The sequence below is a fragment of the Lemur catta genome, chromosome 1, assembly GCF_020740605.2.
Source record: "Lemur catta isolate mLemCat1 chromosome 1, mLemCat1.pri, whole genome shotgun sequence".
Lineage (NCBI taxonomy): Eukaryota > Metazoa > Chordata > Mammalia > Primates > Lemuridae > Lemur > Lemur catta.
In genome coordinates this window covers 75,282,507-75,306,464 of record NC_059128.1, presented here as the reverse complement: position 1 = coordinate 75,306,464, position 23,958 = coordinate 75,282,507, and the positions used below count along the sequence as shown (strand labels likewise).

General features: G+C 48.3%; 1 protein-coding gene and 1 non-coding gene across 2 annotated transcripts; one reads left to right on the top strand and one right to left on the bottom strand.

The window, feature by feature from the left end:
- Positions 1-4,401: 4,401 nt before the first annotated feature.
- On the top strand, positions 4,402-4,508 carry LOC123631213. The gene has a single exon (XR_006733073.1). It is a non-coding gene; the product is annotated as a U6 spliceosomal RNA (small nuclear RNA).
- A 14,892-nt stretch (positions 4,509-19,400) lies between these two features.
- CHST14 (carbohydrate sulfotransferase 14) lies at positions 19,401-21,393 on the bottom strand. The gene has a single exon (XM_045533968.1). It carries the CDS (start codon positions 21,376-21,378, stop codon positions 20,248-20,250), a length of 1,131 nt encoding a protein of 376 aa, XP_045389924.1. The 5' UTR covers positions 21,379-21,393; the 3' UTR covers positions 19,401-20,247.
- Between the last annotated feature and the right edge of the window lie 2,565 nt (positions 21,394-23,958).

Genomic DNA, 23,958 nt, shown 5'->3' with positions numbered 1-23,958 from the left:
TGGGCATCTCATGTCATAAACATGGCTACTGGGGTGGGAACTGGGGAGGGAAAAGGAAGAGCAATTTCCAGACAAGTGGACTGTCATGAAGGCAAAGTCAATGGTATGCTGGGTGTGAGAACATAAAGGCTCTGGGTTCGAGGGAAGGCAACCGTAGCTTGTGAGAAAAATGCCGGACTACAGGGTTTTCACTTAACCTTTTCTGTATTACATTTCTGTCTCCTTTCTTCCACTCCAAGAAGCCTGGCTCTCAAGGACACAGGGCAGGATAAAATTAGAATATCACATTATGAATTATCTACTTTAGCCCACATCACACACACAACTGTCTCAGAATAACATTAACACTACCACCATGGATATAATTACTGAAAGCACTGAAAATTATTTCTTACGTACATTCTCCCCATCCTTCCCCCATTTCTATAGCTACACTATATGAACATATGCCCCCAACACACTATATTTTCTCTCTTTTAACCCTCATTCAGTCTTAGTTCTATGAGTCACTGAATATTTAATGCTTACCACCAGTTCTTAGGTTGATGTTTCTTTAGACATTTGATTGTCTTAATTGGGATTTTAAAAGAATATCTATCAAAGTCATATTAGCATTCTCCAGAGAAGCAGGCCCAGCAGGACGTGTGTGTTTGCGTGCGTGTGTGTGTACATATATATATATAAAGGTCTATTATAATGAATCATCGCACATGATTATGGAGGCTAAGAAGTCTCAAGATCTGTAGTTAGCAAGCTGGGGGCTCAGGACAGTGGAAGGTGTAGTTCCACTTTGAGTTCAAAAGCCTGAACACCAGTAAAGATAATGGTATAAATTCAAGTCTGAAAGCTGGCAGACTTGAGACCTAAGAAGAACTAATGTTTCAGTTCAAGTCTGAAGGTAGGAAAAGGCCAGTGTCCCACTCAAAGCAGTCCAGGAGGAGGAGTTACCCCTTACTCTTGAAGGAGGGTTAGAATTTTTTGTTTAATTCGGGCCTTCAATTGGGTAGATAAAGCCCACTCACATTGGGAAGAGCAATCTGCTCCACTCAGTCTACCCATTCACATGTTAATCTCTTGCAAGAACACTCGTACAGACACTCAGAATAATGTTTGACCCAATATCTGGGCATACTGTAGCCCAGTCAAGTTGATGCACAAAATTAACCATCATGAAAGTAGAAGGCAGGAAGGTTTTTGCTGTTAACTTTATAATGAGTAGTCATTCATTCTGCTTACTAGTTCACAAGGCCAGATCTAGTAATGGCTCTGTTAAATACTTTATAGGAATGCTGCAATCTGTAGAGCATTACATGTGTTATTCCATCTAAATCTCCAAACAAACCCCATTCTTCAGGTCCAGAACCTGAGGCTGCAAGAGATGAAGCAATTTACCCAACGTCATACAGAGAAGTAATGAATTGGGTGGGGATCTGAGAACAGATCTGCCTGATTTCCCACTTTGTGACCTTCGTTTTGTTTTTTTTTTAAGAGATGTGGTCTCACTCTGTTGCCCAGGCTTCAGTGCAGTGGCAAGATCATAGCTCACCATAACCTTGAACTCCTGGGCTCAAGCAGTCTTCCTACCTCAGCCTCCCAAATAGCTAGGAATATAGGTACATGCCACTGCACTTGGATAATTTTTTAATTATTACTTTTGTAGAGACAAGGTCTCACTATGTTTCCCAGGCTGGTCTTGAATTCCTGGTCTCCAGTGATCCTCCTGCCTTGGTCTCCCAAAGTGCCATGGTTACAGGTTATGAGCCACCACCCTGTGCCCTTAACCACTATGGTAAATATCCTGAGAAGAACATGGGCTTACAAGGATAAAGGATGTAGTTTTCTACTCTGTGGCACATCATTCAACTTAGTGATGTTTATGGGCATTCCAATCCTCACTCACAGTCTTTTTATATATACTTTGGCAAAAAAACATTTAAAATAATAGATATGTGAGAAAAAATAAACCAATTTTGACCAATTTTTAGACTTGTTTATTGTAATTTAAAACTTCAGGAAGTTCATTATCTATTTCTAGAGTCAACAAATAATGGTATGTGGATTATAAAAGCCATGGTAGTTATTAAAGCAAGAGAAAAACATAATTTTGAAAAACAATACATACAAAAGAGTATATATAAAATATATTCACATTTCAAGGAGTAATAAAATAAATGCTCATGTACCCATCCCGCCATCTTTCAACCTGAATCATACCTACTGATTGAGAAATCAGAAATAGATGACAACATTGAGTACCTGTATTCATCTAGAGGAGACAGTCAAAACAGCAAAGCTGGTATAGGAGCTGGTGTGAGCCTCCTACAGATCTGTCTTCCCAAAGTGGATTCAGAGGACCCCCAGACCTGTGAAAAAGGGAATATGCAGTCAAACAAGTTTGGAAGGACAGTATGGGTTCCACTGTCTCCACCTTCCACACAAAGAAACAAGACACATTAACATATCAGGGAAAAAACCATCTTGCAGTCATCTTCTAAATTCTGTGTAACTGGATTTTCCCAACATATTTGCCCACCTAACCTTTTCACTAGTCCTGTCACCAGAATGCCACTTGTGTTCCTCTGGGGAAATGCTAGCACAGGCTTGGCCCGAGGCAGGCACTCACTAATGACCATGGCATGCACGGATGCTTCCCTGACCAGTGATGCTAGTGACGGCGCACTCTGAATGGTAAAACATCCCTAGACACCGGAGTAAAGTTGTGGCTCAGGAGGGAGGGGACATGAGGACAAAGCCATAGCCACTCTAGGCAAAGAGAGGGCCAGAGGAGGGAGCCGACACAAGAGGGGAAAATTTGCTTTGCTGGTCCAAGGAAACATTATCTTAACGTTTGCAATTCAGGTGGTGGTTTCCAGGAGGAAAGGGGTGCCTTGAATTATGAAAAATAAAGCATAAGATCTTGTTATTTGACTTGTGTCTTAATCAGTAAGTCTCATTAATAATGATTATGTTAACAATTATTTTTGAAAGTTTATTGTCCCAATAGAAGCTTAAGAAAACAAGCTGCTGAACAAAATGTGTCAACACCTTGTGAAGCTGCTCCCCAACCTGCTTAGACACCACCAGGGAACATGCACAGTAACAATTTCATCACAAACTCCTTCACCTAGCAAAATGAAGGCAGGAACAATTAAAAATCAGACTGTCCCGCTCCCGTGGGACTTGCAGTCTGAGATGATACACCACCAGAGACCCAAACAGAAAAGGAGGATGGGTTTTGGGAAAGCAGACATCCATTAGGACAAAACGCTACCACTGCATTAATCAGTTAGTGCTCTGTATGTAACAAAGTCTTATACAAGGGTGCAGAGTAAGATGGCAATCTTTTCACCACAGTGTCCATAATGCTAACTGAAAACCCAACAGCAACGGTATTAAGTACCAATGAAGCCTGATTTGTGTTCTGTGAGCTCCTTTGGATGTCATGCCTATCTGTGATTTCCCCCTTGCATCATGACAAATCGACTGTCCAGAGCCACCACTTTTGACTTCTGTGGAGCGTGTGGATCGGGACCCTGATCTGCAGGCTTCTGGGACCAGATAAAAATGCTCAGAGGTAGACAAACACAGTATCAGGGGGCCCTCAGCACCCTGCATGCCATCTAGAGATTCTGGGACCACAGGTTAAGAAACCCTGGTATACCAAAGGCATGTTTTCTGGAAATAGAAAGAAATCATCCTAAAATTCGTATAGAATCTAAAAGGACCCCAAATAGTTAAAAGCAATCATGAGAAATAAGAATAAAGCTAGAGGCCTCACACTTCCTTATTTAAAACATTACTAAGCTACAGTAATCAAAATAGTGTGGTACTGGCATAAAGGCAGACATTGGGCCAATGGAACAAAATAGAGAGCCCAGAAATAAGCCTGCATGTATATGGTCAAATGATCTTCCACAAAGATGCCAAGACTAGGCTGGGTGCAGGCCAGGCATGGTGGCTCACACTTGTAATCCTAGCACTTTGGGAGGCCGAGGCAGGAGGACCACTTGAGATCAGGAGTTTGAGACCAGCTGGAGCAAGAGGGAGACCCCCATCTCTATTAAAAATAGAAAAATTACCTGGGTGTGGTGGCATGCACCTGTAATCCCAGCTACTTGGGAGGCCGAGGCAGGAGAATCGCTTGAGCCCAGGACTTTGAGGTTGCTGTGAGCTAGGCTGATGACATGACACTCTAGCTCAGATGACAGAGCGACTCTGTCTCAAAAAAAAAAAAAAAAAAATACCAAGACTACACAATGGGGAAAGGATAGTCTTTCCAACAAATAGTGCTGGGAAAACTGGATATCTAAAGGGAAAAGAATGAGGATGGACCCTTATCTTACATCACATACAAAAATTAACTCAAGGTAGATTAAAGACCTAAATATAAGACCTGAAACTGTGCTTGCTTCGGCAGCACATATACTAAAACTGGAACAATACAGAGAAAATTAGCAAGGCCCCTGTATTAAAAATAAAAAAATTCTAAAAAAAAGATCTGAAAATATAAAACTCCTAGCAGAAAACATAGTGGGAAGGCTTCATGACATTGGAATGGAATCTTAGATATAGCACCAAAAGCATAGGCAACAAAAGTAAAAATAAACAAATGAGACTACATCAAACTTAAAAACCTCTGCACAGCAAAAGAAACAATAAACATTATGAAAAGGCAGCATATGGAATGGCAGAAAATATTTGCAAAACATATATCTGATAATGGGTTAATATCCAGAATATATAAAGGACTCATAACTCACTAGCAATAATAATAATAATAATAATAATAAATTGATTAAAAAGTTGGCAAAGGACTTGAATAGACATTTCTCCAACGAAGATATACAAATAGCCTACAAGCATATGAAAAGATGCTTAATATCACTAATCATCGAGAAAATGCAAATCAAAACCACAATTAGAGATCACCTCACATCCATTAGGATGGTCACGATCAAAAACGAAAAAATAACAAGTGTTAGCCAGGCATGGATGCACTTCTGTGCCTGTAGTCCCACCTACTTAGGAGGCTAAGGTGGGAGGATCACTGGAGCCCAGGAGTTCAAATTTAGCCTGGGTAACAGACATCATAGCAAGACCCCATCTCAAACAAAATAAAACAAAACATGTATTGATGAGAATGTGGAGAAATTGGAACCCTTGTTTACTATTGGTAGGATTGTAAAATGGTGCAACCACTATGAAAAACATTATGGAGGGCCGGGTATGGCGGCTCATGCCTATAATCCCAGCACTCTGGGAGGGTGAGGAGGGAGGATCACTTGAGTTCAGGAGTTCGAGACCAGCCTGAGCAAGAGCAAGACCCTGTCTCTGCTAAAAATAGAAAAATTAGCCAGGCGTGGTGGCACGCACCTGCAGTCCCAGCTACTCAGGAGGCTGAGGCAAGAGACTCACTTGAGCCCAGGACTTTGAGGTTGCTGTGAGCTAGGCTGATGCCACAGCACTCTAGCCTGGGTGACAAAGCGAGACTCCGTCTCAAAAAACAACAACAAAAACATATGGAGGTTCCTCAAAAAATTAAAAATAGAACTAACATATGATCCAGTAATCCCACTTCTGCAAATATATCCAAAAGAATTGAAGAGATATTTGCATGCTCGTATTCATTGAAGCAGTATTCATAATGACCAAGATGTTGAAATAACCTAAATGTCCACTGTTGGATGACTGGATAACGAAAACATGGTATGTACATACAATGGAATATTATGCAGCCTTAAAAAGAAGGAAACACTGGCATATATTACAACATAGATGGACCTTGAGGACCATATGCTAAGCAAAATAAGCACATCACAAAAAGACAAATACTGCATGATTCACTTATATGAGTTATCTAAGATAATCAGACTCATAGAAACAAAAAGTAGAATGGTGGTTGCCAGGGACTGGGGTGAGGGGGAAATGGGGAGTTGTTCAATGTGTATAGAGTTTCAGTCACGCAAAATGAAAGTTATGGAAATCTATTGTACAACAATGTGTATATAGTTAATAATACTGTACTGTACATTTAAACAGTCTTTTTTTTTTTTTTTTTTTGGAGACAGTCTTGATCTGTTGCCCGGGCTATAGTGCCGTGGCATCAGCCTAGCTCACAGCAACCTCAAACTCCTGGGCTCAAGCGATCCTCCTGCCTCAGCCTCCCCAGCAGCTGGGACTACAGGCATGCGCCACCATGCCCGGCTAATTTTTTCTATATATTTTTAGTTAACCCACTAATTTCTTTCTATTTTTAGTAGAGATGGGGTCTCGCTCTTGCTCAGGCTGGTCTTGAACTCCTGACCTCAAGTGATCCTTCCACCTCGGCCTCCCAGGGTGCTAGGATTACAGGTGTGAGCCACCGCGTCCAGCCCATTTAAACATTCTTGAGACGGTAAATTTATGTTATGTGTTTTTTGCCACAGTAATAATTTAAAAAAAGAACCCCTGGTCTAGAAACCTCCTTTAATGCTACTCTGATGATGTTCCTCAAGTAGTATCCTCTAGCCAGGCCCTGGAAGACTTATTTTCCAAGCTCTTTCTAGAAAAGGAATGTAAAACAGAGTTTTCTGGACACTTCAAGAGCTGAAATGAGGCCGGGCGCAGTGGCTCACGCCTGTAATCCTAGCACTCTGGGAGGCCGAGGCAGGTGGATTGCTCAAGGTCAGGAGTTCGAGACCAGCCTGAGCAAGAGTGAGACCCCGCCTCTACTAAAAATAGAAACAAATTATCTGGCCAACTAAAAAAATATATATATATAGAAAAAATTAGCCGGGCATGGTGGCGCATGCCTGTAGTCCCAGCTACTTGGGAGGCTGAGGCAGAAGGATTGTTTAAGCCCAGGAGTTTGAGGTTGCTGTGAGCTAGGCTGACGCCACGACTCACTCTAGCCCGGGCAACAGAGCGAGACTCTGTCTAAAAAAAAAAAAAAAAAAAAGAGCTGAAATGACAGAGGAGAAACCATCCAATTTCAAGGAGTCAGGGATGGTGGCACAGAGACTTGCATTTTCAAGTAAGGACATAACAGCACAGGGGAAGATGGCAGAGGAGACAGTGCACACCACTGGGGCAGGGAAGAGGTAATGCCAGGAGGAAGCTTCCCTGAAGGAAGGGCATAGCGTGGGGCTAGAGCACTCACTGTCCAAGGCTGGCCGCCACTCTGCAGGCTGTTGAGTAGCATGGAAACAGGAGTGAGGTTGCCAGGATAACCGGAAAAGCCCCCATGTTGTGGAGGGGCAATGTGAGCAGCTGGGACGCTGAAAAGATTGGGATAGGGGTGACAGAGAAGAGCCTGAAGTTCTAGGAATGACATTGCCATTTTGAATGGGACTCAGAGTCCAGCAAGGGCTACATACCATTTTAAAACACCAATACCAGCCGGGTACAGTGGCTCACACCTGTAATCCTAGCACTCTGGGGGGCCAAAGCCGGGGTGGGGGGGGGCGGGATCGTTTGAGCTCAGGAGCTCGAGACCAGCCTGAGCAAGAGTAAGACCCCGTCTCTACTAAAAATAGAAAGAAATTAGCTGGACAACTAAAAATATATATAGAAAAATTAGCCAGGCATGGTGGCGCATGCCTGTAGTCCCAGCTACTCGGGAGGCAGAGGCAGGAGGATTGCTTGAACCCAGGAGTTTGAGGTTGCTGTGAGCTAGGCTGATGCCACGGCACTCACTCTAGCCTGGGCAACAGAGCGAGACTCTGTCTGAAAAATAAATAAATAAATAAAAGAAAAAGTAAAAAAATTTAAATTAAAACACCAACACTGGTAAATTGCTTGATATTTGATCCTTGAGAAGGTCAAAGTTAAACACTACTTTTTGACTCCTTTGAGACAGACTTTAAAGTTGAACCCTCTCACACTTTGTAAGTTTACAGACCTTGCTACAGATTTACACATATATAATATATACACGCACACACATATATAAGTATGTGTGTATATATACATATGACTATATAACTGTAGAAAACATGACTTTAATGCTCTCCAGAAGTGGATTGGGAAATGGAAGTATTTCCTGTCCCCCACGTTCAGCCCAACCTCTCCCCTTCCCCTCATGATTAGTGCTGACATCACAAGGAAGCCATATCTTGAGAAAGTCAAACAGCAGTCCAGCGAGGCTTACCATAATAAAACCTCCAATAAGCTTCAGTCCTCACAGTGTGGGAAAGTGACTTTGGACAAACCAAGGAATCACACACTTGACATTTCCAGAAATAACCAAGTAATTTGCTATTTAATCCTGTATCTGGGAAGCCTTTGAAATCAAGTCACTCCATTGCTTGAGACCCTAACTCAGTCGTTCTTCAAAAGAAAAAGGGGTTAGCTAGAGAAAGAAACATGAAGAGTTATCAGTAAGTACCACAGCCAGCATTTCTCACCCTTGAGTAATGTGCCCCGATCAAAGGAAAAGAAAAAAATGCCCTGATTTCTGGCGTCAACATGTTACACAAGTAAGTACAGACATGAAGCTAATACTTATGCTAATAGTTGTTATACTACTGTAAAAGCCAAAAGAAATTTATAAATTCAAATGAAATTACAACAAAAACAATTTGAATAAACATCATTAATTTTATGTGACAAACGACACTGTGTTTTCTGCAACTGCATTCTACCCACCTGACTGTGGTGCTCACTGCTAGAATGCAGGTTCTTTGAGTTTAGCAACTTATTTTACCAAGGGCTCAACCTCACCATTTTTTTCTTTTTTTTGTATCATCACCATCTACATATTAGGGCTGCCTCTGTTTTTTCTAATTGGAATGGAACGATGTGGGTGGAGTTGCTTGGCACCACTGTTGTAAATGCAGTTCAGAAGCTGAGCTCAGTTAGAAGGTAGTCATTCAGGCTGGGCGCGGTGACTCACGCCTGTAATCCTAGTACTCTGGGAGGCCGAGGTGGGAGGATCACTCGAGGTCAGGAGTTCGAGACCAGCCTGAGCAAGAGCGAGACCCCGTCTCTACTAAAAAATCAAAAGAAATTAACCGGACAACTAAAAATATATAGAAAAAGTTAGCCGGGCATGGTGGCACATGCCTGTAGTCCCAGCTACTTGGGAGGCTGAGGCAGAAGGATTGCTTGAGCCCTGGAGTTTGAGGTTGCTATGAGCTAGGCTGATGCCTGGGCACTCTAGCCTGGGCAACAGAGTCTCAAAAACAAAAAAAAAAGAAGGTAGTCATTCAAATAAGTAGGAATACTATAATTTGTTTAGATTACTGTCACCAATGAAAATTCTAAATTAGAAGACTCTTCAAAATACTTCCTTGGGTCTTGGTTTGACAAAATGTTCCATAGCCTAAACCCAAGGCTAACCTTTTTTTTGTACCACAGTCTACTTTGGTGCTCTGATGAAGCCTCAGAATAAGTAAATGTTTTGCATAAAAAATGCATAATATTGCCAAGGAAACCAATTATATTGAAATTGAATTATCAAAATATAAAAAACAAAAATATGATATTGTTATGTATGTACAATAGTTCTTCCTTAGCCATGGTTTTGCATTCCATGATTTCAATTACCTACAGTCAACTCTGGTCTGAAAATATTACGTGGAAAATTCCAGAAATATTACAATTCATAAGTTTTAAACTGTGTAATATTCTGAGTAGCACGATGAAATCTCGAGCCATCCCACCCCATCCCTTCTTTGTCATAAGAGGAAGGGTCAATACAGTACAATAAGATATTTTGAGAGAGAGACATCACATTCGCATAACTTTTATTATATTGTCATAATTGTTCTATTTTATTATTAGCTATTGTTAGTCTCTTACTGTGCCTAATTTATAAATTAAACTTTATCATAGGTAAGTACACATAGGAAAAATTGTAGTGTACATAGGATTTGGTACTATCCACGGTTTCAGACATCCACTGGGAGTCTTGGAAACATATCCCATAGATAAGGGGGGACTACTATACTTTTTTGTGAACACATTAAGGATCTAGTGACAGATCTAATGCTTCCATAATTTCTAAGTAGTAGTGAGTATAAATGGTATTTCAACAACTGCAAAGTGATTTAAAAATATCTGTGATTTCTATAGATGACAAAGCCACAGATTTTGCTAATATTAATATTTCATAAAACTATTAATTTACTAATATTTCATAAAACATTTTATACATTTAAGAAGAGTTTAGTGAAAATTAAGAGGTATCTTTTCCCTCAACTTTTTCAACACCCTGAATTCTGTTCACAGACCCCTAAGGGATCCCAAGGACCCCAGGTAATGACACTTGGCCTAAACCTTACCCAAATAAAACGGTGAAAGTAATACACATGTATTCAAGAGTAACTGCAGGTTTGGATGATGAGGGAGCTGCCCAGGCATGTGGACTGTCCATCTCTCTCCTTTCACAGAGAGGCATGGCCGGGACCCAAACTCAGCACTCTCAGCCAGCAGGTCTCTGAATACCTGTGGAACCATCCTATGAGAAGCCTAACTCTCCTGGCATGATGAGGTTCTTACCTGGATCGTCTCCTTTTACCCTTTTCTCTCCAAAGTGTCACTGCAGAGGGAGGCATACATCCTCCCCTTAGCTCTCGGCACCCCTCCCCAGGAGGAGCCCCACATTCCATGGTACATTTACGTGGCTCCCGGGCCAGGAGCAAAGACCCTAAAGAGACTGCCCGTCTACTGGGAGGAGGAGGGTAACTTCCCAGAGTGCAAGGACCTCCTTGGCTGTTAGGCAACTTGTCATGAGGAGACCCCCAGAGTATGAAGGAACCAACTAGTCATGTAGTTGCCCCCTCTACCCACCCTCTGGCTGGAAAGGGCTGGAATGTCCTAGAGTTGCTAGGCAACAGGACAGAATTGAGAGATGACTGTACCCAGAGAATTGTTACATCCTCAGTAGTGTATGGCGTGTGGTATGTGTGATGTGATGCATCACTTCTCCTAGAGGTCTAGAAGGGACAGAAAAAGTCAAATTTCTAAGGTGGCCTAAAGGAGTCCTTGGGGCAGGCCGGGGGCAGTTCCAGACAGGGCTGACTCTGGAGGCCAGGGCTCACTACAGAGAGGATGCTGTAGGCGTCCGCCCCTGGGCTACTCCTCTTCTTCCCACCCCAAGCCCTGTCAAAATCTGCTATTTGTGGCCAAGGTGCTAAAGGGGGCTGATACATAAATCTATCACAAAAAGAACCCAATTGCGAAGACTTCACAGCTGCTCCTCACGGCACAAGGTTTGAGTGCAGACTAGAGTTAAACTCTCTGCATCCAATCCCAGGTCAGCCTCTCGGTAGCTACGTGACAGCCCTGTCTAAGCCTCAGCCTCCATTTCCATAAAATGAAGAAGAAAAATTCATCAGAGTCACCATGAGGACTAAATGTACAGGTCAGCCTGAATCTAATATGAGGAAACCATCAGAAAATCTAAATTGAGGGATATTCTGCAAAACAACTGATTTGAATGCTTCACAGTGTTGCTAGCATGAAAGATCCCTTCCCTCCAAAAAAGGTGGAGGATTGTTTTAGATTAAAGGAGACTAAGAAGCCATGACAAGACAATGTGCACTATCCTTGATTGGATCCTGGATTAAAAAAAATAAAGTCATAAAGGACATTATTCAGACAATTGGGAAAATTTGCATATGGACTTATATAATACTGTTTTGTTAATGTAAAATGTGTTAGCTTTTATTACTCTACCCAGTTACATAGCAAAATATTCTTTTCCTTAGGAGATATGTGTGGAAGTTTTTTAGGATGAAGCATCACAATGTCTGTAATCTATTCTGAAGTGGTTTAGCAAAACACACATATACAGGGAGACAAAACAAAAGTGGCAAATGTTAAATGGTGAATCTAGGTCATGGTATTCATTGTACTATTTTTATAACTTGTATGTAGGTTTGAACATTTTGAAGATAAAAAAACTAGAAAAAAGGTGTACAGACATCTCTCAGCACAGGGCCTGGCACAAAGAAACAGTCAGTGAATGGTGGCTCCTTACTATGACTAGTTGACTTTTGCATCTATGTGGAGATGATTTCTTAAACCAAGAGAACAATGCTGTAGAACAGTGGAGTGACAGGCTTCTGGCATGGGATGATGTCAGGTCTTGGGGTGCTGGAGCCTCCCAAACTCCGCCTGGCCCTTCAAGGGGTGCGAACAGTGCTCCTGGACAGAGAGCTCTCCCCTCACAGATGGCAGCATCACGATCTTCCCCCTGTGGGAGGAGGATGCTGGGCCCTCCCAGCTCAGGTCATCAGACAAGTTCAGAATCTGGCCTTTAGATGTCTCCTCTGTGGAAGGGAACGGATGAAAGCTGGAAATGACGCTTTCATCCCAGGCTTGTCGGAGGCAGCCCCCTAGATGCAGACCTTGGAGAGCGGATGGCACCTGCGTGAGAATGAGAAGGTGGTGCTCTTTCCCTCCTCTTTCTTCCAGCCTGTGTCCCGGTCCCCGCTGCTGAGACACACACAGCAGCCCTGATAAATCCCTTGTGTGTAATATTGGCTTCCATTTATTCAATGGCAGGCACTTTCTGTGACTTGTTTTGAGATCCCACAACAACTCTTCAAGATAGATGGTACTTTGCTCATTTCACTTGCAGGGAAAGAGGCTCAGAAAGGTTTAGGGGCTTATTCAGTTGACCCAGCTAGTAAGTGCAATAGAGCGAGAATCTGAATCCAGGACTTCCTGACTCCTAAGCTCTCACGCTGCTGCCACACTCCATGCTTCTGTTTGTGCAGAGTTTTACACCGTGCAAAACTCTTTTCCTTGTGTGGTCTGCAAACCCTGGTAAGGTGCTAAAGGGGTCAGGTGAGGAGACTGAGACTCAGAGAAGGGACCTGCTTGAGATCATCGAGGCTTGTGGCAGGGCCTGGACTGGAACACAGGAATCTTGTTGCTCTGACTCCTTTATTCCCCAAGGGACTCCCTCCCTAACAATGACTAGAGGCTGAGGCACTCTCCTCTAGGGTTCTTCCTGGGTGGGTTATGAACAAGTGAATGTGGCCCCCTTTTACTTCTGCTCTAGGGAAGCCACTTGATTGCTTGAAGTTTTTCCCTCTGAGGAATTCTTGTGATCACACCTCAACTCCCAGGTTCTTCTCTTGGTTCCACCTTTCATGACATCTGTCTCTCACTTAGTTATGTTCCTGCCAGTCCAGATGCCACTCTTTTTCTCCTGCATCTCAGCAAGCCCAGGACCCAGGCCTGCCTGGGTCATTTCTTCCATCTTTGACCCCAAACCCCTGCTATTGCTTCCTTAGTGAAACATCTGTCCTTCCTTCCAGTCATCTCCTCCTTTTAAGAGGCAACACGCCAACTGCCAGATGTCCATTGTGATTCCTGATTTCTCTTCCCACAGAAGTTCATCTTCCCTTATTCCCCTTGCTGCCATCTACCCAGGCATGCATCCATGAATCCATTTATCCATCCAGCTACTTATCCATCCAGCCATCCATCCTTCCATTCACACACACATACACACACGTTCACACCTAGCCATCCACCCATGTATTCATCCACCCAATCCTCAGGCTTTCCACAAATTCAACCTTTATTGAGCACCTACAATGTACTAAGTACAGAGAGAAACAAGTCCTGGCTCTTGCCTTTGGGATACCTCAGTCTACAGGACGGAGAAGTAACACCACAGGTTGAAAGCTCTCCTAGAAGACAGAGAAGTTCAGAGGAAGGAAGGGCTAGATGGTCAGTAGCTGAGAAAGTCGGGGAGGGCCAGCATCTGAGCTGCGACTGAGCTTCTTTCCCTTTCTGTCCCTCTTCTGTGGCCATCAATCCCCCAGCTCTCCATCTAGTCACTTTTTTGTCTGTGGGTGCCTGGGCCGAGGCTAGCCTCAGTGGTGAAAAATTAAAGACCCCTCCCCAAAGTTGCACAGGGGCTGGGTTTTTCCTTCCTGGCTTTCCTGCATAGTTAGGTCAGCTTGCTGTCCCTCATCTATCAGAACAGCTCTCTTTCTCATTACCGGACACTTGCACGCAGGCGGCAGGGAGCCTTCCAGGGGACTAGGCTGCCACGTGTCCAGCAGCTTCTGTGGGAGAGGCTCATTAGAACTTGTCATGGGTGAGAGTGGGGGAAGGATGCGTGTGCTGCCAGGGGTCAACTGACCCCCAACTCTGCTTAGCTCCTCAACTGGAATGCTTCACCCTTCAGCCCAACCCCCACCCAGCCAACCCCACTGTTCTTGGGCCACCTCAAGTGCCTTCCTCTAGGCAGCCTGTGGCCCTTACAGGCAGCACATGCAGAGCCCAGCCCTGTCTCCACCCCTCCCCTGTGGACTCCTCTGCTCTGATGGCCGCTCTGGCCACAGTGCTTGGACTCTGAAGACTCTGGGGTTTGACTGGGGTCCCAGGGACAGCTCAATCTCTCCAGGGCTGAGAATGGAGAAGTAATCAGGTGGATGCTTGACGGTCTCCTGCTCCTTGGGCTGCCGTGAGGCTGAATATCTGGTTTTCTCCATCTGCAAACCAGCTGTTGGCATAGCACTGCAGGCTTCTCCTTCCCGAGCTCCTGAAGCTCCTCATCTCTCTCTGCCCCCCAAGTCTCCACCCCAAGGCCCAGGCTGGCACAGCTTTCCTGCTGGAGGGTTGAGGGGCAATGGATGACCTGCCCTGACCTGGTCCTCCTCGTCGCCTCACAGTGGCAAAGTGAGGGCTGATCCTGTGACTCCCTTTGCCTCTGTGGAGACTCCTCTGCAGGCGAGTCCCCTGTTGCAGCCAGGATCTGGCAGCAACCAGCTGATGAGCCCAGTAGAGGGATGCTACAGACGCTCTGGCACTCATATGCATGCGGGTCCCTGGACACTCTTTGGGGGAACTTCTCGTCCCTCCCAGGCTGCCCCTGGAGTTGAGGGAGCTTGGGCTATATCCCCTGGGGCATCTGCAACACAGGCATGGAGACTCAACCTCTGGGTAAGTCTGCTCTCCCCTCCCAGCTGAAGGATGTGACCCATGAGAGAGGGAAACTGAGCAAAAGTGATCATTATAATCCACCAGTCGGTGACAAAGACACAAACCAAACATAATCACCACCTGCAGCGAGTTGGGTAAACTGCAGAGAAAACATCCTGAACATTAGAGCATGGGCATTTGAGCACAGTGAAGGGCAGGGCCAGCAGTCTAGCTGTAAAGCCCGGGGATGCCATTGGGGAGTTTAGTTCAGGATCCCCCAGACATCTAGAGGCTCTTGCTAGGCCAGCAGCTGTGTTCTGGTTATTTGAAAGGCCATTATGTCGGCCAGGCGCAGTGGCTCACATGTGTAATCCTAGCACTCTGGGAGGCTGAGGCGGGAAGATTGTTTGAGTTTAGGAGTTTGAGACCGACCTAAGCAAGAACGAGACCCCATCTCTACTAAAAATAGAAAAAAAAATTAGCTAGGCAACTAAAAATAGAAAAAATTAGCTGGGAGTGGTGGCGTGCATCTGTAGTCCCAGCTATTCAGGAGGCTGAGGCAGGAGGATTGCTTGAGCCCAGGAGTTTGAGGTTGCTATAAGCTAGGCTGATGCCATGGCACTCTAGCCCAGACAACAGAGCGAGACTGTCTCAAAAAAAAAAAAAAAAAAAGCCATTATGTCAACAGAACCCCTGGGGACCAATGCCCATAAGTCAGAGTGGCCAAGTTGGGTCTGTGTGGTAACCATGGAGGTCTCTCTTCAAGAGAACCCGCTGGCAGAGTACAGTTGGCTGGCAGCCCCCAGTCTCCGCACCTTTATATCTGGCTCAGTGTTCACCTTTCCCCTGGCTGCTTCCAGCCAATGACTAAGCACTTCTAGGGGTACTGAAGCTGGACCATCTCTGCCCATGGAGGGCTCTTCTAATAGGCAATCTTTGCCTGGGGTTTCCCACTGGCCTGACTGAGACTTTCTTAGAGCTGCACTGTAATCTGAGACTCTTCCCACCCAATTCTTCCGCCTGTTCTCCTTTCACGGGTGTAGGCTCTTTCTGTCTACTCCTGCCCCTTTCCCCTTTATCCTTCACAGGTGTTTTCACTAATGATTCTCTTGCATATCTAATTCTGTCCTTGCATCTGCTTCCTGGAGGACCCTAACTGACAGTCTAGTACATTCATGGTTTGGGTCCAACAGTACTGGAAAGTTGATCTTCAGAGAAGGCAAATCTGGATAACTTTATAATAGCTGGAGAGACCTGTGGACAGAATCATTCGGGCAGTGTTGGGAAGGAGGGCTGCAAAAGGGTGTAAAAATCAGAGAAAACGAACATGATGCTCATCAGCAAATGTCATGAGCTGGATAACTTAAAATGCATGTTCACTTTTGGAGGAAAAAACAAGGGAAGGAGCTGAGTTTTAATGCAACCCCACCATCTCTTTGGGCAAGTCACTTAGGCTTAGTTTCCTCACCTATAGAATGGGAATAGTTTTACTTACCTTGCTGGGCTTTTGTAAGAATGAAGATGATAAGGCTGCACGTGGTGGCTCACGCCTGTAATCCTAGCATTCTGGGAGGCCGAGGCAGGCGGATTGTTTGAGTTCAGGAGTTCGAGACCAGCCTGAGCAAGAGCGAGACCCCCCCCCCATCTCTACTAAAAATAGAAAGAAATTATCTGGCCAACTAAAAATACATATAGAAAAAATTAGCCGGGCATGGTGGCGCATGCCTGTAGTCCCAGCTACTTGGGAGGCTGAAGCAGTAGGATTGCTTAAGCCCAGGAGTTTGAGGTTGCTGTGAGCCAGGCTGACGCCACGGCACTCACTCTAGCCCAGGCAACAAAGAGAGACTCTGTCTCAAAAAAAAAAAAAAAGAATTAAGAGGATAATTCAGGTAAAGCACTGACACAGGTGCTCTCAATTCAAGGCAGCTGTTGTTAATTATTAGTTTCCCTTTAGGAAGAGGGAAAATGCCTTCCTCTTGCTTGGAGCCAGGCAGTGGCTGGTTCAAAAAGAAAGGCACTGGAGCCGATCTGGGAGGGGGCTTGGGAGCTTGGCCCCCTCTGGGGATGGGCCCCCCGGGAGGTGAGGGTTGTATGTTCACCCAGGTGGGTGGCTCAGCTGCTCCACTGTGCTCTTATTGTTTCTGCAGGGGGCCTGTGTGGTGTGATGCTCCTGGGATGTGCGGAGAGAGGTGGGGGAGAAGTTAAATAACCACCAGCCCCATCCCTCTGTGCCCAGGGGACCTGGGTTGTCCAAGATGGAGACATTTCTAAAGGGGCCCTTGTCTTTTTAGGGACTAGGCAGTAGCGTAGGACTTGGTTCCATTTCATTATCAGAGCAGCCCCAGTGAAAAGGAGGAATTCCAAGAAGACACAGTCCAGCTGTCCAGCCCTGCGAATGCCACTGCCCTGGCCCGTGGTGCCCAGAGCCTGCAGCACCTCCAGCTCTGCTCTGGGTGCCTAGTACAAAGCAGATCTCACCAGGGCTGGCTGAATCCGACTCTACGCTACCTCCTTGGCAGCTTTTTTTAAGCAGTCCTGAAAGGAGAGGTGGATGACAAATTAAGTTCATCAGGGGCTGACTGGAGGGAAATAAAAATGAGCCAGTAGGCGGCAGTTTGATTCACCAGCCCTCCTCCCCGCTTCCCACTTCAGACCCTGCTCCCCACGCCACAGGTGGCCGGGTGTGGCTGTCAGGATGCTCTATGGCCCAGCACCCCTTTTCTGCCTGGAAGGAGTAGCTGATACATTAACCACATCAGGGGACTTCATGTGCCCCCCACTCCTCCAGGGCAGGGACTGGTAAAAGTCAGCTGGGCTGAACTGGATTCTTTGCAAAGGAAGAACTGAGGAAGGAGAATGTTTGCAAATGCCCCTAATACCCCATCTACCCTCCCTGTACGTTCACCTTCCTATTCCCTCTTCTCTCTACCCCCACCTTCCATGAACTCTCTGGCTCTCCTTGCCTCCCTCTCGCCTCCCATCTGGCAGGCACACAGACCTGGGTTGGGACACTTTGGGCAGGTTACTTTCTCTGTGCCAGTTTCCATGTCTGTAAAACAGGATAACTAACACCTATGGCATTGGGCTGTCATGAGGATTAAATGAGATGAGGTGAATACAAAAGCTGGGCCCAGCATTCTCTGGGTTCCTGGGTGCTAAGTTGTGGGCCTTTGTGAGGGGACTGACTGGTTGCTATAGGTCTGGAGCTGCTATAGGTCCCAGGCAAGGAAGAAGGGGGAGAGGAGGTGGCATGCAGGAGGGGCTCCTGAGGGGCCAGAAGCTCAAAGGACTGGCTCACTGGTAGAGGAAGTGAACCCAGGGGTCAAAGGAGCTCTGCCCGAGGCAGCTGGGGTCTCTAGCGCTGGGCTGGACACAGTGTCTTGGCTTCTCCCCTGTCCCCCAGGCCTCTGAGGGATTAGGTATTCAACCAGCCTCTCAAAGAACATCCATCAAGCCAGGTGCTGGGATGGTCCTTTTACCCATATGTCTTCATCAATCCCCCAGCAATCCCCGTAAGATAGGCATTATTATTCCCATGCTATAGTGGAAAAAACAGAGATTCAGAGAGGTAGTCAGGCAGCTGGTGAGGAGTAGAGCTGGGACTTGATCAGTCTAGGTAAAGTCCCCAGAGCCAAGGGAACCTTGAAGAAGGTCATTGGACCCAGATAGGGGATCAGGTAAGGCCTCCTGGAAGTGACACGACCTGATGAGTCATGGCAGAGAGCCATGAATGCCCATAGAAGTCCCTCCCCCAAATTTAGGAGTGGGGTTAGTTTTCCTCTCCAAAATCTGATCAATAACAAAGCTATTGGTACTACAGGTGGTACCTGCAAGGGGGCCCTCCCCACCTCCCTCCCTCACTCCCTTGGGCCCCCCTCTTACCAAAGCCTCAGGCCTCTAAAGTAGAGCAGTTCCCACTGGGGGCATATGAAATGGACCACTCGGTAAGGGCCAGCCTTGGCCATCCCTTGGAGGGCCTCGGCTCTCTAGAGAGCAGTGGGGGACCAGGCCACAGAGGGCTGTCCTCTTGCTCTAACTATTCCTCCCACAACTTCCTCTGGGCCTACGTCAGCAAGAGCCTGCCCCTGACTCAATCTCCTCGCCTTCCTTCCTTCCAATGCTCAACGCCAGTAATAATCTCTCCTTGCTCACACAGCAATCCCCTTTTTCATTTGAAAACGCTCTGGGGGCCTCATCACTCAAGAAGTATTCCTGCCTAAGAGGAAGAGGAGCCCATGTTTCCTACCCACCCCCTTCTTCAGGGAATAATCTATGTAGGTATTCTCTGGACCTGGGGCCATTCCTAACTGGGCTTGCCTTTTGGTGACACCGAAGAATCTGAGTCTGTGATCTGGTATGGCCTATTAGAAGTCCCCAAAGGCTCCATGGCGATGGCCCACTGAACCAGCCCAAGCAGGTTACACCTTGTCTTACCTTCTCTACCTGCAAGCTCCCTCTCCTGCCCCGGGGAGACAGACATCTAGATTTGAGGACCCACAGGACCTCAGAGAGGGAATCACAGAGACGCTCACTTTATATACAAAACAGCTTTATTAAAAATTCAGCTATTAGGAAAACAAAGCCTTTATAAGAGTTCTATCAAAAAGTATAAATTTTAAATAAATGCATCAGAAAAGTGGCAGCCAGACATGCCATCCACAGTCACAATCTTGAAGGCCTCTGGGGTAGGAAGGGAGGATCTCGAGAGGAGGTTCCCAGAGCCCTAGGAAGAGACTAAGCACAGGGGTCTTTGGATGCCTGCAGGGCTGGGTCCTAGAGCTACCAGGCAAGAGCCCTGCTTCAGTTTTCCTTTCCTTGGAAAAACGGAAAGAACCTAGCAAGTGTAGGAAATTCTGAGTCTGGAGCAGAAAGCACAAAAGTCATTTATAAGGCACAACTGCTCACTCCAGTCCTGAGGCACATGAGATGGATAAATGGGGGATCACAGCCACAGGGTTCCTGGCTCGGGTCATGCTTGCTCTTGGCTGGTGCCACCTCTGAGTTTGGCCACAGGTTAAATTAAGGTGGACCAAGTGTACTGCACAATCCCAGCAGCTGGGGGCCGGGAGTCAGTCTTTAGATCAGATGTGCTGTTTCCCTGGCAAACTGGTGTCTGGCCCTGCCAGGACAAGAAGGATCACACAGGCCCCCAAAAGATCTCCCCAGTGGGGAGCAGCAGGCCTCCTGTCTATCCCTGTCCTCTGAGCCACTGTGGGCACCCACCCTGGACAAGGAACTTCTGAGGGTAGACCCTGCCATCCAGGCATCTGGAGAGGCTCCAAGCCCCAGAGCCAGGGTTTCTCTGAATGGCAGGAAGAAGCACAAGAAGCTGGTGTTGTTAAAACCAGTTCGCGACAGCTGCTGGTCCTACACCTGCGGTCACTGGTGACAGGCCTCCCTGGTGACATTAGGCAATGGGTAGGCAAAGAGGGAGAAATCCAAGATATACTTAGGCAGAACGTCCTGCAGGAGGGCCCGCGGGGCCCTGCACAGGTGGTAGTGCAGGCTTTCGGGGCTGGCTGGCCGGTACCAGGCCTGGCGAGTGGGAAATCGGACATGGGGTGGTGCTCCTACCCACTCCAGCACCTGGTTGGCATCAGCCTCCAGCCTCTCATAGGAGCCCACAAAGTCATAGCGCACTGCACAAGGCTGGCACAGGTGGTACACGGGCATCCAATGCTCATTCATGCGCTCAGGGTCCTCGTCCACCAGGTATCTCAGGAACTCGGGGAAGGTGACATCGTCCCCCGCAGGGCTGGGCCCAGCTCCAGCCCTGTACCGCCTCACGATCTCAGCCCCATAGCGCTGCTGGTACTCTCGGATCTCGCCAAACTTGTTGCGGTAGGCAGACAGGAGGCGTTCCAAGGGGTCCCGCACAAACAGGAACTTGAAGTAGTGCTGCAGGCGGTAGCGAATCTCCTCAGGCCGCAGGTCCGCCAGGAACACCAGGTCACTGCGGTGGTCCATCTTGAGGCGGACGTCCACGCTGTCCAGGACACCTGCCAGCACCTTCAGCACCCGCTTCCAGTTAGAGCAGGCCACTTTGGGGACGTAGCAGTAGAGGAAGCGGTAGCGGTCACTGACGAGGATGTGGCGCAGCAGGGTGCGCCGCTGCCCCACCGGCAAGTCCCAGGGGTCCCGGGGCATGCCGGGCTGTCCGCATACCGCCCGCAAGGTCCGGTTCCGGACGTCCTGCCGCACTTGCAAGTCCGAGTCCCCCGCATTCAGGAACAGCCTCCCAGGCTTGGGGACTGTCCCGCGCCAGGCTGCGCCCTCGCGGCTGAGAGGGTGCAGGGGAAGGGGCTTCATCTCGGCCAGGATGCCCCGCTCGATCATAAGCAGCAGCCCGCTGGAGGCCACGATCACCGCAAACATCAGCATGGACGGCAGCAGCAGGGGCTGCCCCCCGAGCCCGGCCCGGGGCCTGCCCAGCGGGGCCCGCCGCAGCGCCCGGCCCAGGGGCTCGGCGCCATTTGGGGCCGCCAGCGGGGTCAGCGGGCGGGGGAACATGGTGCTCCCGGGGCGGGGGCCTGCGCCGGCCCGGCCGATCCGAGGGCTGCCTGAGAGGCGGGCTCGGACTGGGGGCGGGAAGAGGGTTGGGGCCGGCAGAGGGAGGCGGGGAGGGGAGGGCTGGCGGGCGGCCCTGGCGCGTGCGGGGGTGGGTGGCCGGTTCCCGGGCTGCAGCGCCGGAGCGGGCGGCGGGCGGGCGCGGCGAGGTCCCAGGGCCGGATGTCCCGCCCGGCCGCTCTCCACCCCCGGCCCAGCCGTGACACAGGCGCGGGGCGGGCCCGCGCCGGGGGCGGGGAGAGGGGCGGGCACCCCTGCGGGGAGCGGGCTAGGGAGGGCGCACGCGGACCCCTACCCAGGAGAGGGCGCCTAAGCATGGGCCGCCCCGGTCCTCCGGGCTTGGGGACAAAAGCTGCTGAGACCCCGAAGGCGGAGAAAACGCAGGCTGCGGCCCCCTGTCGCACAGCGTGTGCCTCCGGGAGCTGGACGATGAGGACCCGCACCTACCGCCCGCCGCAAACTCGGGCCCGGCCGAGCCCTTCCTCCGACAGCGGGTCTGGAGGCAGGAAGACCACAGCGCTCTGCCACTCCAGACATGCGGGGGCCCGGCCTTCTCTTTTAGCAGAGTTCTCGGTGTGCTCTTCCTCGCTGCCTTTACCACCCTCGGCTCCGCAGGTCCCGGCCGCTCCAGGAAAGAGGAACAGGGCCGTCACACACTGACCGATATCTCCATGGTGACATAGGGTTTAGCAATATCTGGGGACTACAGTGCTTATCCACGGGGCAATGCGAAACGTCTGGAAATGGAGTCTCCCCTTGTCTGCCTTCTCTCCCCCAGGCCTGCAGCACTGGGATAACTGGGACACCCTGGGGAGGGACTAACGACCAGTTGGTGCCTCAGGACTGCTGGTGTGGCCAGCACACATTTTGAAGGGCGAGGAGCTGGGGGCACAGAGCGGCAGGGAACTGGCAAGCGGTCTCCTTGCCTGCAACCCAATGTGTGCTCAACAGTACCAGCCTAACTCCCCCCGTCCCCCCGCCCAGTGCTTTGGACATCAGTAGCCAGCCTTTGCCTATCTAAACTGGGAGCCTAGCTAAGTACCCAGACTTCGCTGTGCGGTGTGGGGGGCCAGCAAGACTCTGAAGCAAAGTAGATGAATGAGTAGAGCCCAAGCATACTGGGGCTGGCGCCTGCTAAGTGTTTTGTACTCATTATCTCCCTTAGCAAAGCATTCCCCTCTTACAGCTGAAGTAACAAAGAGGCTCAGGGAAGCTGAGCCTCACTACAGTCGTTCTGACTCTAAAACCTAAATTCCTAACCACGATCCTTCTGAGATTAATGGAGCACATTGCGGAACGGATGGGAGGAAGCAGCTGATGCCAGGGCTGGCTGTACTAAAGGATGATGGAAAAGGAACAGAAGATGCCAGTGGGAAAAAGGAGCTACCACTGATCAGATGAATTCAGGACGAGGGGGTTCTGAGGGACAAGACAGCACCAGAGGTTTCATGGATGCCCCCCAATCCCAGCAACATGAGAGCACGCAGGACGAATGAGGGAAGCCTATGGTCTTCCAGCTCCCCATATCCCAGTCTGAATGCTGGGGTGCACCCTCAGGCCACCACATGCCCACTCGCTGTTAGAAGTCTGTAAAGGTTTAGCCTTGACCACACTGCTCCTTGCTTCCAGTAGCACTTTCTGATAGTAAGATTTTCTACTGAGATCATTTTTTTTCCTCCAATAAGCGTGTCTTTTAAACTAGGAGAGGGAAAAAGGCCTTTATAAAGGTTTTTGATAATTTGGCCACATGTGCTCATTTCTGTAAGAGGGCAGTTTTCCATGTTAGCAGTCAGGGTGAGGCAGTCTTACTCTGGGGGAGTCCTTGGCCAGTGTACTTATCTCCGTATCAGTTTCCTGTCTGTACAATGAGGATAGGCTATCACCCATCTCAAGGGACTGCTGTGGACAGTGAAGGCAGTGCTACAGCAAGTCCATGGTGGTGTCTGTGCCACTAATAACCTCTGTGGAAATGCACCTGCTCCCACGACTGGATGTCCGTAACAAAATGCTGAAGAGGGTTTGGTTTGGTGGCCATGCTCTGCCTCCCAGGAACCCACACGGACTTGGAGCCACCCCACCTTGAACATGGTCAACACTGAGGCTTTTGGGCTGGGACTGGGCTGGAGCAGGGATCCAGCAGGTCACAAACTCTTAGCCTATGACATGGCCTTCGTTCCCTCAGCAAGCAAGGAGTGCCAGCTGCAAGACACTAAGGCCCTAGGACAGGTTCTGCTGCCCAGTTCCCCAAGGTGATGAGGTAGTTATCTTCACTTGCAGTCCCCAGGTCACTGACCAGGTAAGGGCTGGCAACCCGAGGATTTTACAGACCTAAACAGGCACCTGTGGCCACCACCACGTCAAGAAGCCAACTCCAGCCGGCCGGGCACGGTGGCTCACGCCTGTAATCCTAGCACTCTGGGAGGCCAAGGCGGGTGGATTGCTCAAGGTCAGGAGTTCGAGACCAGCCTGAACAAGAGCGAGACCTCGTCTCTACTAAAAATAGAAAGAAATTATATGGCTAAC